At 40.7% G+C, this 14982-nt stretch overlaps 1 protein-coding gene across 1 annotated transcript in view; it reads left to right on the top strand.

Moving 5' to 3' along the window:
• The window catches only part of SLC2A9 (solute carrier family 2 member 9), a 90327-nt gene that overhangs the window by 22079 nt on the left and 53266 nt on the right, over window positions 1–14982 (top strand). The window contains exon 5 of the mRNA XM_015823841.1: window positions 10174–10298. Coding sequence (XP_015679327.1) covers window positions 10174–10298 — 125 coding nt within the window. The remainder of the gene's footprint in view (window positions 1–10173; window positions 10299–14982) is intronic.

Genomic DNA, 14982 nt, shown 5'->3' with positions numbered 1-14982 from the left:
GGACCAAAGTCCATGAGGCCAGTTTCAATGAGGTTAAAGCCTTGCTTACATCCAATGCGGTGTTGGCTCATTTTAATGAGCAGTTGCCAGTGTGCCTGGCTTGTGATGCCTCACCCTACGGTGTGGGCGCTGTTCTTAGCCATTTGACGGCTGATGGGACTCAGGTCCCTGTGGCTTACTACTCTAGGACCTTATCTGCGGCTGAGCGCAACTATGCTCAAAATGATAGGGAGGCTTTGGCTCTGGTGGCTGGCATTAAAAAGTTCCATGACTTTATCTATGGCTGCCATTTTACGGTCTTCACTGACCACAAGCCTTTGCTGGGGCTATTCACTACCTCCAAACAAACCCCTCATATCCTGTCCCCTCGTATGCTGCGATGGTCCATCTTCCTCTCAGCTTATGACTATTCACTGGTCCATAAGCCAGGTAAGGAAATGGGTGATGCAGATGCTTTAAGTAGGCTGCCATTACCTACTGTGGAGCCTGATCCCGCTTCTGCTGTACACATATTGTCCATTCAGGAGTTGCCTGAATGTCCCCTCAATGCTAGGGATGTGGCTGCTGAAACTGCCACTGACCACACGCTCAAACGCGTGCTGTCATGGATCCTCTCTGGGTGGCCTGACAGGTGCCCTGCGGAGGATTTTCAATGTTTTTGGGTCAAGAGGCACGAGTTGTCCACTTTCAATGGCTGCCTCCTCTGGGGATCGAGAGTTGTGATTCCGGCCTCGTTGAGGGCTAGAATCTTGATTTCATTACATGAGGGCCACCCTGGAATTGTTAGGATGAAGGCGCTTGCACGCAGCCATCTGTGGTGGCCTGGCATTGACAGGGCCATCGAGTCCTAAGTTCATGGGTGTCATGCCTGCCAACAGTCCAGGCCTGAAATGCCCCAGGCCCCTGTACACAGGTGGGAGGAAACACACACTCCATGGTCTAGAATACATGTAGATTACGCTGGGCCCTTTCAGGGTCAATTCTTCCTGGTTGTTGTTGATAGCCATTCCAAATGGCTGGAGGTCGTGCCTGTGTCTTCTACCACAGCCGCCAAGACTATTCAAGTGTTGAGGAACATTTTTGCTGCACACGGGTTGCCAGATGTTCTAGTGTCGGATAACGGTCCTCAATTTACTTCTACTGAGTTTCAGGGATTTCTTCGGACCAACATGATCCGCCACGCTGCTTCGGCTCCCTTCCATCCTTCCACCAATGGTCTGGCTGAACGGATGGTCCGCGTCACCAAGGACGCTCTCAAGAAGCTGACTTACGGCAATTGGCATCACAGGTTGGCTGACTTTCTTCTGGCACATCGTACTACTCCGTGCACTGCCACGGGTAAGTGCCCGGCCGAACTCCGCTGGGGTCGTTGGCTCGTGACTAAATTGGACAGGCTGCATCTGGAACGTGTAGCTGCACAGGTGTCTCAGCCACATCCACCAAGGGTCCTACATGAAGGTGATCCTGTCTGGGCCAGGAATTACCGGGCCTGGCCACCTCTGGGTCCCGGCGGTGGTCTGCAAGGTCTCGGGGCCTCTGTCCTATGAGGTGTCCCTGACTGACGGCCGCGTGCTTCGCCGCCACATGGATCAACTACGTGTGAGATGGGACTTGTCTATGGTTCCTTCTCAGTCTCCTCTAGGGGGGGAGGAGGAATGGGAAATGCATTCTGGGAATCAAAATCAACAGCCAACGATGGCTGCGGGGAGTGAATCGGGTACTCAACACCCAAGCTCCACAGGTGCTTCAGGTAGCAGTTCTGGGGAAAGGGGGTACACAGACACCCCCACACACACTCCAGCCTGGGAGTCCCACCGGTGGCAGACTAATTATCCACCCCTAACAAGCAATACTCCAGACACGGAGAATACCTGGGAGCATACTCACAACTCACAACATGCAAGAGAGCAGGCAAAACAAAGGGGAAACACGTCCCTTGCTGAAATGGCTCAAAGAAGGATGTCCTCATGCATCAGGGCTAACAGGGAGGCATCCCTAGACCCTAGCACTACAGAAACGAGCCAGGAAACCCGCACTCCATCTGGAAACGCGGCAATGAGTTCAGAGGGGTTAGAAAACTCCATAGATGGGAGGTCAACCAGGTTTAGCGATCAACAGGGCCCTGACTGCTCGAATACAGGAGACGGGCAGGAAAGTCAAACTGAAGTCACTAGTCATTCACAGGGCACTTCACCTAGTGCAAGAAGCAACGGGGAAAACAATACAAACTCCCCAGGTCTGANTGGTTGACTTTAAGGAAACAAGGTTGGGGGCCACTGGATCTGGTTCAAAGGAACAGTCCCACACCTTATACATTGTGTGACATTAACTCATTATTAATTATATTACCATCAATAGGATGGCGTCCATGTGGGCGCAATCTTATTTCATCCAGGGGGAAGGGGTGTTGTGTCCTGAGCCTGCAAGAGGCAGGCTCGGGACATTGCAAGAGTCCCGGGCATTTGCAGAAGCTGCCCGGGACCAGACTGAGCGGCGCCAGCCTTGTGCGCATGCGCAAGGCGGGAAAAGACCGCCTCATGATTGGTTGAACTTGCCCGGGGATCAGAAGGTATAAATAGAGGCCTGCGTGCCTCTGCTCAGGTTGTTCATAGAATGGAAGCAGAGAATAAAGACTTGTTAGAAATGCTTCGTCTCAAGCGCCATTATTCTCCGGACTTAACACTCTCTTTGTCTCTTTCCTCTCCCTCCCTCTCTCTTTCTCTCTCTTTCTCTTTCCTCTCCCCCTCTCTCTCTTTCCTCTCTCTCTCTTTCTCTCTCCCTCTCTCTCTCTCTCTCTCTCTCTCTCTCTCTCTCTCTCCCTCCCTCTCCCTCTCTCTCTTTCTGCCCTTGGTCTGCCAGTCCTCTTCCCCCACTCAGTGTGTTTGTGTGTATGTGTGTGGTGTGTTTGTGAGAGAGATTGGGGATTGCAGGGGCTGTGCTCCCTTGGGGCCACGGCTTGCGGGAGGGCTGGCCCACTCAGCAGAGGCTCCGGCCAGCTGTTCCCAGGAGGGATCCCGGGGCTGCCCCATGTGGCTCCCCAGCCACGTGCGCCTCGGACGGGGCCAGTCCGGGAAAGGGACTTCCTGGCCGCACTTCTCCCAGGGGGCGGGGCACCCTGGCGCAGGGCCAATCAGGAGCTCCACGAGGGGGCAAGTCCGGAGAGAGAGAAAGAGAGAGAGAGAGAGAGAGAGAGAAGGGAAGCACAAGTGCCTCCCCCCCCTCTCTCTCTCTCTCCCTCTCTCTCTCTCTCTGTGCAAATGGCGGAGGAGGCTGGGAGCCGCAGGAGAAGACTGAAAGAGCCGCATGCGGCTCCGAAGCCACGGGTTGCCAACCCGTGGTTACTCTAGCCTATATTTTTCTATCTTATAAAGTAGTAGATTGTGATCTACTTTATCAAATGTCTTTTTTTTTTGTTTCAGGTTTTTTATTGGTTTTACAATATTACCTTTACATATTTGAAAAGTAGCATGGTGGCTGAGCACAGTAATTCTGTTACATTTGAATATCATCAGTACAAATCTCAAATTATTACAACAAACTAATTCCCTCTCTTTCCCCCAAGATATCTACTGTCATGTTCAAACCAATACAGTTCTTATTCTATTAATCAAACAAAAAATACCTTTATAATATTCATCAATAATCTTCAGTCTATACATATCTTAATTAATTTGACATTCCACCTTTTAGACAATAACCTAGTAAGTTTTTTTTAACTTTAGTTTGCCATTGATATTTAAGTTTAACGTTTAATCTTTATCATTTCCAGGTTTTAAATGATCTCAATTTCTAAGTCTCCTATCTCACATTTGGAGCTGATAATTTTTTTCTTTTCTTTTCTTCCTTCTACTTCCTCCTTTCTTCCTTTCCAGAAAGAGAAAAAAAAATAAAAGTAAACCACCAATATTTATACCATAAACCCATATACAAATTTAATTATTAGTACTTATACTTTTAAGTTTTACTTAACCTTTGTCTCAACTCATAACAATATCTTAAATTCAAATCTTAATTATTTATAGACATTCAAATTACATTTAATATTTAATTTTCCCAAATTTTTAATTAAACACGATTCCTTTATCCCGATTGCTCATACATTCTAATATTTAAAATGCACACCTTATATATAAATTCTACCATCTATCTTATCCATCTAATGACAATATAATATTCTTATTTCAACATATTTCTAGATTTTATATGACCCAAAAAATTTTTTTATCTCAAATCGTTACAATGTCTTATGTTCAGAATACATATTCTATCTATTTAAATATATTCTATTTTAGATCTCATATATAGATCAGAACCCCAATCTTTTTCAATCTTATTCTAGCTTTTTTCCTCTGCCAGGTCATTTTTCGTATTTTTGCCTTTAAATCATCAAAAAAGTCTCCTTGTATTGTTGTTGAAACCATTGTTTGATATTGATAAGGGCATTCAGTTGCTGTTTTCTTAAGAGAACTAGCGGATTTAGCAGGTTGTCTCTTTATTTTTCCAGTTCGATGCAGTTGTCCCGAAGTATTTATCTTCTCTTTCATCTGTTTTTCTTTTTTATCTTCAAATTCCTTCTGGTTTATAAGAAAAGTCCTTTCTCTATTATCAGTTTCCTCCCCGTGTTTTCCACTGTTTGTATTTGTTGAGTATCTGAGTCTTCTGTCATAGCATTTGGTTGTTTCACCTTCTCTATAAAATTCTGTATAGATGATTCTTTAGTTGAAGTCATAGTTTGAGCTTGCATATGGAGAGTTTGGATAATTGCTTTTAACATATAAAGAATTTGTTCCTGTACTTCCTCTGTGGGAGAAATCCATTCCTGTTCTTCTTCTATTGTCATGTATTAAACTAAACAAAAAGCTTACAATCAGAAAGTCCACCAAGTAAAAAGCTGAGCTGAGTTTCTTGCAGATGGTGCTTCAAGGTTATTATATCTTATCTAATTTCAAAGCTATCAACAAGTCTCTCTTAAAGAATAGCAGGTTACAGTCTCAAATTTAGCCAGCAAGCTCAGAGTTAGTTAGATCTTTTCAGTTTTCTTTTCCCCCTCTATTTTAAGGGGGAGAGAAAGAACCCAAATCTTCAATAATAGTTAGAGTAAAAATCAGAGAAGAAGAAAAAAAATAAAGAGTAGAAAGTTACAAGTCTTATAATCCACCAGTTTTAAAAAATAGAATTCCAATTAGGATCCCAGTATTTTTCCAACGTTTTAGACTCCCAAGTGGTTGATAGCCGCTGTTTCTGGAGGGAGGGCTAAAATCCCCCTTCCCTCACCACAGGGGAGAAAGTACTTTAGCAGCTTATGCAGGTAATTAAGTAATTAGGATGTAAGAGAGGCAGATCTCACCCAATCCATTCCACGCTGCTTTGAAGTTGCCAGATGTTAATGTGACTTCAGCTGTTAGCAGTCTAGGGACGAGCCATATTTCTATGGCTGGTCCTTTTGTTCACCGGTTTGGAGAGATTGCCAGGTCTAACAGGAGCGTTGCTACACTCCTGCGATCCAGCAAAAGCCCCTCCTTGCTGATTGCCTCTTTGGGGTGATTTTCGGCCCTTTTCAGGGCCCCCGAGCGATGCAAAACTGAACGGGGGAGAGAGAGCATATCTCCCAGCCATCCATGGTGGCTGCGTGACGAAACCGGAAGCCTACTTTATCAAATGTCTTACTGAAGTCCAAGTATACAGCATTCGCTGGTCTACTAATTTGGTCACTTTACTAAAAAATGAAATTAGATTTGTCTGTCATGATCTGTTTTTGACAAACCCATGTTGGCTTCTGGTTATAACTTTGTTTGCTTCTAGGTGTTTGCAGTTTTGTTGCTTGATTATCTTTTCCAAGAACTTTCCAAGTAGTGATGTTAGCTTGATTGGTGTCATGCCTCCGTCCGAGCCTGACCCTGAGGAAGACATGGAGTTCCCTGTTGAGGCCCAGGAGGGGGTGTCTGTGGCTTCGGAGGACTGTGGGGAAGAGCAGGCTGAGGCAGGCCAGGGCCCTTCAGGTTTGGAACAGGGAAGGCAGAGTTCAGGCGAGGAGCAAGGCCCTTCCCCAACTGATCCTAGAGCAAGGAGAGCAGAGAGGAGGAGGGAACAATGGAGGCAGGCTCACTTGCTCCGGAGGAGAGCATCCCGCCCCACTCCACAAGGTACACCTGGGGAGTAGGATTTAAGGAGACGCTGTGGGGTGGGGCATTTGCCGGGAACAAACATGAAATCTTGAGATAGTGTGCTCTTGTAACCTGGACACTTTGTATTCTGGACCAGTTTTCTTCCTGCTGATCTCTCCTTGCAGTCTGCAGTTGGCAGTTGGCAGTTCACAGGCAAGCTGGGAGTTAAAAGGATTATACATTTGCTTGTTATCTGTCTTGCTTTAAGAACAGTGTAAACTTCCCTGGCTGTTTTGTTTGAACTCGTGCCAGCATATGTGGGGGCTGTTAGGTGAACATTGGCAGTGATTAAAAAGACTATTGCTCGGGCCAGCTGATTGCTTTGCCTCTGTTTGGGGCCCTGGGTCATCACAATTGGTCTGTAGTTTCCTGGATCTATTCTTCCCCCTTTTTGAAGATGAAGAAGATCAGCTCTTTTCCAGTCCTCAGGTAGTCCCCGGTGCTCCAAGAACTTTGAAAGATATATATCAGTGGTTCAAAGATCACATCTGCCAGTTCCCTCAGAAATCTGGGGTATAATCCATCAGGACCCAGTGATTTGAATTTGTCTAAAACTGACAGGTGTTCTTTTACCTTATTTTTGCTTATTTTAATTTGCATTCCTAGCCTGTCTTTTATGGTTCTGTTTTTGGTAAGTTGGGTTGTATTATCTTTTTGTATGAAGACAGATGCAAAGAATGAATTAAGCAGTTCTGCTTTCTCTCTACTGCTCATTACTTCCTTGCCATCATTTCCCATTAGTGGACCAATTATTTCTTTGACTTTTTTCTTGTTTTTTTTTTATTATTTTTGACATTTATTGCAACTTTTACTTCATTCTGAGCCTTAGCTTTCCTAAGTTCATCTTTGCAGGTTCTGGCTATTTGTTGATATTCTGCCTTAGTTATGTGTTCTTCTTTCCATTTTTGTATTTATCTTTTTTTTCCTTTCAGTTTGTCTAAGAGTTCTTTGGGCAACCATGCTGGTTTTTTCTTGGTTTTTTTTTCAGTGGTATTATGCTGGCTTGGGCTTTTATAATCATATTTTTCAGAGTTCCCCAAGCTTCTTGAGTTGACTTCCCCTTTAAGATTTTTATCCATTGGTTCCTTCCCAATATTTCTCTGAGTTTTTAAAATTAGCTCTTTTAAAGTTTAAGATATTGGTTTGATTATGTTCTGTTGCTTGGGCCTGTATTATATTGAATTCTAAAATGACATGGTCACTCTCCCAAAAGTTCCTGAAATGTCAATCCCATCTATCATATCTTCTGTGTTAGTAAGAATTAGGTCCAGTATAGCTGCCCCTCTAGTTCCATCTGCTACCTTTTGAGTGACAAAGTTGTCAGCTAGGTTGACAACCTGTTCGACCTCCTACTTGTTGCAGAGTTAGTCTCCCAATTGATGTCAGGATAATTAAAATCCCCCATTACTATTCTGGTGGGTTTCCTTCATATATTTGTTAACTGATTAGCAAATAGTTCATCTATTTCTTTTACTTAGTTGGGTTGCCTGTAGTATACACATATGGCAATGCCATTCTTTTTTCCTTTTATGTTGACCCATATGCATTCTAGCAGGCTTTCATCCTTGGTTTTATGCATCTTTGTAGAGAGGAGGTAATCTCTTATATATAATGCAACTCCACTTCCTTTTTTGTTAGGTCTGTTTCTTTTGAATAGTTTGTATCCTTTAATCAGTACATTCCAATCACGAGTTTCTGGTAATGGCAACTATATCATACCTACCTTCATGTACTAGTACTTCAAGTTCACCCTGTTTCTTCCCTAAACTTTGAGCATTACTATATAGGTCTTTAAGTTCTTTGTGGCTGACCCTGGGTATGCTTCCTACATCTCCTACTTTGCATCTGAGTTTCTCTTCTTTCCCTTCACTTTCTACCTCTGTATTTGGTTGGTTGTCTAGAGGTTTTTGCTTGGAATTAGGTCTTAAAAGTCATATTTTAATTTAAAGTCCTTCTGATAAGATGAGCCAATCATTTTCTAAATATATTTTTCCAGGTTCTTGTGAGGTGCAGCCCATCCCTTGCAAGAAGCCTTCATGTAGGTAATCCAGACCATGGTCAAGTTCTCTTGATGGCACCTAAGCCAGTGGTTCATTTCTAAAATCTGTTGCTCCCTCATAGGATGTTGGCCTTTTGTCAGAAATATAGATGCTTGTGCTCCTAAGTCCTTAACTTTCTTACCTAGCTGCTCTTGTTATTGTTTTCAGGTTCATTGTTGTGTTGTTAGTCTTCACGTGAAAAAGAAAGGGGTAGTAATCTATGGGGTTAATTATTTTAGTAAGGTTCTCAGTCACATCTTTGATTTTTGCTCCAGGGAAACAACATATCTCCCTAGATTGAATGTCTAGGGCCGTGGTGGCGAACCTATGGCACGCGTGCCACATGTGGCACGCAGAGCCCTCTCTGTGGGCACACGTCCTAGGCCTTCAGCTGGATTTTATAAAACCTTTTCGCTTTAGGCCTTGGCCGCCATGTGCAAAAAAAAAAAAGTTCAATCAATCAATTTCAACTTCTCGCGGGGAAAAAAAAGATCTCGCAAAGTTGGAATTGATTGATTGAACTTTTTAGTCCCATCCAGTCTGCTGTTACCACCACAGCCATGCCCACCCAACAGGCCATGCCACCCAACAGGCCACGCCCACCCAACAGGCCACGCCCACCCTGCACCCGATGATACATAAGTGGGTTTTGGGTTGCAGTTTGGGCACTCGGTCTCTAAAAGGTTCGGGACTACCTCTACTTTATCAAATTTTAGACACTTTTTTAAAAAATGAGAATGTAAAAGATTGACATTTATGTAACATTTGGTTTTCTTCTTTTATTCATAAAACTTAAAATCACAAAAAAGAAATATGAAAAAACTAAAAAGTTACAGTTGTTCTATACATTTGTGGGAGAACTGAGCGACAATATTGTTGAATCCTGCTCATTATCTTAGCACCTAACACGATTAGAGACCCTCCAGAGTAATCTATAATAGACTGGGCCATTGTTGAAGATCCGCATCGTATTTTAGTGCGTCATTTGAAAACAGACAGTCTATATTGCTGAATGTGAGAGGGATCTTGGAGTCCTAGTTGGCAGTCACTTAAATATGAGTCAATAGTGTGCAGCACCAGCCAATGCAATCCTAGGTTGCATTAACAAAGGGGTAGAATCAAGATCCCATGACCTTACTAAGACCATACTTAGAAAACTGCATCCAGTTTTGGTCACCATATTATAAAAAAAATGTTGAGATTCTGGAAAGAGTGTAGCAAAGAGCAACCAAGATGTTTGGGGCGTGGAGGCTAAAACATATCAAGAACAGTTGCAGGAATATGTCTAGTGAAAAGAATGACTAGGGGAAAATGATAGCAGTGTTCCAATATTTGAGGGGCTGCCACAAAGAAGAGGGGGTCAACCTATTTTCCAAAGCACCAGAAGACAAGACAAGAAACAATGGATGGAGACTAATCAAGGAGAGAAGCAACCTAGAATTGAGGATAATTTTTCTCACAGTCAGAACAATTAACCAGTGGAACGGCTTGCCTTCAGAAATTGTGGGTGCTCCATCAGTGGAAGTTTTTAAAAAGAAACTAGATAGGCATTTATTTGGAATGATGTATGGTCTCCTAGTCGAGCAGCGGGTTGGAAAAGAAGACCTCCAAGGTCCCTTCCAACTCTGTTATTCTGAAACCTGCACAGTTCTGGGGCTACTGGTTGTCCCATCTAATTTAAGACAAATTCTGAAGAGACTCCTTGGCAAGATTCATTTGTTCTACAGTACTTTTTTCCCAAGATTTTGAGCTATCTTTATCCTGTCTATCCAGTTTGTCTGTGTAAAATAAAGAAATGTTTTCCATTGCCTTCTACTATGCAGTTTGAAGGATATTTTTATACCCTTAATTTTGGCATTATAGGTATACTTTTGACTTATTCTATCTGTTGTAATAACCTTTAATTATTTATTTATCTGGCTATTTATCTGGCAATGTAAGGATGTAATAAGTAATTTGTTTCTTTTCAGAAAGCAAACTCTGCTGCTAAATAATGTGTTTGCCATTATGGCTGCATTGTTTATGGCCATCTCACAGCTGGCAGGAATCTTGGAAATGATTATTTTGGGCCGATTCGTAATGGGCATTGATGGAGGTATGATTTAATTTGTGCTAGATACTGATGTTTAGTGAATGTTCCACATTCCCTGCTCTCTAGCCTTTTAACATCTCAACTGAAGTAGCTGAACCTGAAAAATAGGCTGAATTCTTAAGAAGTTTTTTGATGCATTATATTTAATACATTAAATATGATGAGTAGAAACCCTATTGAAGGGTTTAATCATGATGAGTAGAAACCCTATTGAAGTCGTATTATTATACCTTATATCAAATGCAGTTAACAATGATTTACTTTTTAGTTAATCTTAAGTAATCCCACACACATATATCCCAAACCATATATTACAATAAAATAGCATAGCCACAATTCATTAAAATATATGGCAACATGATTTCTGGCTTGACGTCACGGCTCCATGGACACAGGAAGATGGGGCTCCATCTTTTGCGCCTGAATTCGCTCCGCTGGGGGACCCTGGAAAGGGTCGAAAGTTGTCCCAAGAGGCAATGAGAAGGGAGGGGACCCCCGTTTGGTTTCAGGTCAAAAGCACCACCAAGCAACTTTCAAGCAACGCAGATGAAACTGGGTGAGACCTGATCCTCTCTTTAAGATTCTAAGTTTTAGAATTTTTACCCCACCCTCTAAGAAAAGCGGCGACTAACTACCCAGGGGAAACAGAGCAACTATAAGATTAATTTTAATCTAATTGGATATATATTCTTTTGAAACTTGGGGACTAAAAGTGTTCTTTTTTCTTATTGGAGACTGTTGGTTTTAAAAAAAAGACTTGAAAAACCACCATATAAATTTTGGACTTAAAAAGCTATAAAACGTTGTTGGTGACATCTTGTGACTAATTATGGTATTACAATTTGTTATTTACTAAAAGAATCCTGGCTTGAAGCCAAGACTTCAGATAAAATTTGTTTGGCTTTGACAGCTACTAACTTTGAAAAAACCAGCTGCAAAGAAGGGATTTCTGGGTGGCTTATCTATGTGGCAGGTACTGTTTTGGAAGCTGGCCTGCCTGAACTATGAATGTAAACTTTTACTGACTTTCAGAGCTATGCTTGAGGAACTGCTTTCCTATTTCCCTGAATGAGAAGCATATATTATTACACAAAATGATGGAACACCTTGGATTATATACTCTTACTTGATAAACAATTTCTATTATAAAGACCACCTATAAAACCACCTATAAAACATGAAACAGATGTCCCATACCCAGCTAAAAAAGACAAAAATTATTTTTAACGTTTGATTCTAAAGTCTTCAACTTAACATATTAAGAAAATATGGATGAAGATCAGGAAAAAATCCTTTCCATGTTGAAATCAATACACAAAACTATCCTTTCAGCTTGTGATAAAATAAGAAGCAACACAAAGGAACAATGTTCTAGCTTAAATATACAAACCCAGATCTTGATTACAAGCAAAGAAGTAACAATGCAGAAAACAAAAGGAAAATTGGAACAACTAAACGCTAAGACAGAGGACCCAACCAACCAACAGACCCAGCCAACTGAAAAAGCAGAAAATGGAGTGACAACATTGAAAATGGAAAAAACTTTTCACAAATCAAGAAATCAATATATTTGAGGAAAAGGAAGAAGAACAGATTGAATGGAAGATAAAGTTATCAGGAGAATTGTGGGAAATTGGAGCAACAGGGAGGAGGTTTGATGATTCAAAGGCACTGACATGGAAGGTTAGGTTAGCTGGCAAAGGAAGAAAGCCAGAGTAAGGCTGAAGAAAATAATGGTGTTGACTTATTAGAGAGGATATTATATTACTAGCTAGATGGTTGAATATGGTGGAAAATAGATAACTTTTAGAAAATAGAGTAACATTATAATTAAATAGATAAGATGTGTAACTAGAATATTAGACTTTGGTATGAAAAGGGAAAAAGGGAGAAGTTGAGATAAGGGAAGCTTTTGATCACCTAAATATAAAGTATTTGGAAATTATAAATAATAGTGTTTTCTTGAATATTGATGGGAAATTAAAGTTTGGGGGGGAAGCAATAACAGGACATTGTTTATACAAGGACATTAAGTGCAAACACAGTCAAGATATGTATAGGCTAAAAATTATCGATAAATGTAACAAAGATGTTTCTACTTAGTTGAAAATAAAAATTGTGTTTGCCCAATATGAGATAACAGATATTATTGGAAAGAGAGAGGAAGTATTTGATGTTCTAATATTAGATTTAAACTAAAAATTTATGTATATTACTGAATTATTGGTTAACCCAGACAACACCTAAATTAAAGCCTGAAAAAAAAATCCTTGTATACAAGGATTAAGTGCAAATGCAATTAAGATATGTATAAGCTAAAAATTATTGATAACTGTAACAAAGATTTTTTTAATTTAGTTGATAACAATAAGAATTGTACTAGCCTAATATGAGATAACAGATATTAATGGAAAAAGAGAGGAAATATCTGATGTTGTAACATAAGATTTATACTAAAGATTTATGTACACTATTGAACTATTGATTAACCCAGTCATCACGTTGCTTTTTAAATATCCAATTATAAAATGAGAAAATCAATAAAATATTACATATAAAAATAGGGCAACATTTAGCAGCATAAAGCAACAAACAGGACATGGCAAACTGTTCCAGTTCTCAAGTCCTTATGAAATAACATGTTTTAATGAGATCCCTAAAAAACAGGAGAGAGAAGATCATTTAAACTTTTAGGGGAATATTCCATGAGAATTCTTCTTGCTTCTGTGATTTCTGAAAATGGCCCTCTTTGAGTGGGGATTCATTTGGTGGGCAGAAGGAAGGGAAAAGTCAGTCCTAAAGTACCTAGGTCCTAAACAAATGATTGCCAACAATTATACCTGGAAGCCAACTGGCAGTTCTTGAAGTAGTGTGTTATGAGGAGAATGCTGGAAACTACTGAAGCTATGGCATTCTGGACCATTTGTAGAGTTCTGTTACTGCAAAACAGAAAACAAGTTGCTATTTCACAACAGCTGTAGATGGGCAAGAAAAGATAATGGTGCATAAATTCCATATCCATCAAAAATTAAGATCTAGAGGACATTGTGAAAGTTGACTTGATCATAATGAATTTGCTAAATTACAGTGATGGAAACTTGATTGTGGAAAGAGGGAGGGTGTCCTCTTTCTAGGATAGAAAGATACAACCAGGTAGTAAAGTTCCACAAGCAACCTGGCCCCAAGCCATGAAGAGCCTTAATAACTGGATATCAGAGTTGGAAGGGACCTTGAAAGTCTTCTAGTCTTGCTCATGCAGAACTCTATACCATTCCAGACAAATGGCTGTTCAGTTGTTCTTAAAAACTCCAATGATGGAGCACCCTCAACTTCTGGAGACAACTTGTTCCACTGATTAATTGTTCTCATTATCAGGAAATTTCTCCTTAGTTCCAAGTGGGATTTCTCCTTGATATGTTTTCATCCATTATCCAGTCCTCCCTTCAGGTGCTTTGGAGAATAGGTTGACCCCCTCTTTTATGTGACAACCCCTGAAATATTGGAAGACTGTCACTATGTCACCTTTAGTCCTTCTCTTCATTAGACTAGACATACCCAGTTCCTGAGTCACACATCGTATGTTTTAGCCTCCAGCCCTCAATCATCTTTGTTGCTCTTCTCTATACTCTAGAAGTCTCCACATTATTTTTTGTATCATGGTGACCAAAACCTAATGCAGTATTCCAAGTGTGATCTTATCAAAGCAATATAAAGTGATACTACATGTGATCTTCATACTATTCCTCTATTGATGCAGCCCAGGACTGAATTGACTTTTTTGGCAACTTGCAGGATACTGCTAGCTCATGCTTAAGTGGTTGTTCACTAGGACTTCTAGATCCCTCTCATAGTTATTGCTGTTGAGCCAGGTACCACTTATTCTATACCTGTGCACTTGGTTTTTCTTGCCTAAGAAAATAAAAAAAATCTTGCCTAATAGGCTACCTCCAGTATCTCAGACTTAACTCAGAAGGTTACTGGCAGAGGTGTTGCATGTGCCAAATGAGGAATGCACATAATTGCCCAAATCACCACATTTTGCACCAGCTGAAGCTTATGAATGGTCTTCAAGGGCAGCTGTAAGCAAAATGCATTGCAGTGATATGAAAGGTTGCCCTAGAAATGGAGTCAGATTGATAGATTCTACATAAAAACTATTCTGTCAGAATAGAATAGATGTTGTTTGGAGCAGAAAAGAGAGAGTGGAATGCCCACTTGATAAAATTTTTAGAAACATACAAAATCAGTTTTGCACAAGGTTACTGGAGATTCTTCCCTAACTCCTAAGACTATTATTGCCCAAATATATACAAACCTTGCTGTATATATTTATAGTTTTTACCATTTTTAATGTAAACTGTCTAAAGTTGCCTCATGGCAAAATGGGTGGCAAACAAATTTAACAAAATAAAATAATTGTATTAGCTCAACTAGGAAAAACTTTTAGCTAATGAACATGAAGTAATTCAAGGGAAGCTTATTCACATTGGTTCAGAGTGCCATCTTACAATCTCTTCTTCTTCTTCTTCTTCTTCTTCTTCTTCTTCTTCTTCTTCTTCTTCTTCTTCTTCTTCTTCTTCTTCTTCTTCTTCTTCTTCTTCTTCTTCTTCTTCTTCTTCTTCTTCTTCTTCTTCTTCTTCTTCTTCTTCTTCTTCTTCTTCTTCTTCTTCTTCTTCTTCTTCTTCTT

This window comes from Protobothrops mucrosquamatus, unplaced genomic scaffold, assembly GCF_001527695.2.
Source record: "Protobothrops mucrosquamatus isolate PMUCROS unplaced genomic scaffold, P.Mucros_1.0 scaffold2009, whole genome shotgun sequence".
NCBI classification, from domain to species: Eukaryota; Metazoa; Chordata; class Lepidosauria; order Squamata; family Viperidae; genus Protobothrops; species Protobothrops mucrosquamatus.
The sequence above is the reverse complement of the archived record's forward strand: the minus strand, read 5'-3'. Positions and strand labels throughout refer to the sequence as shown.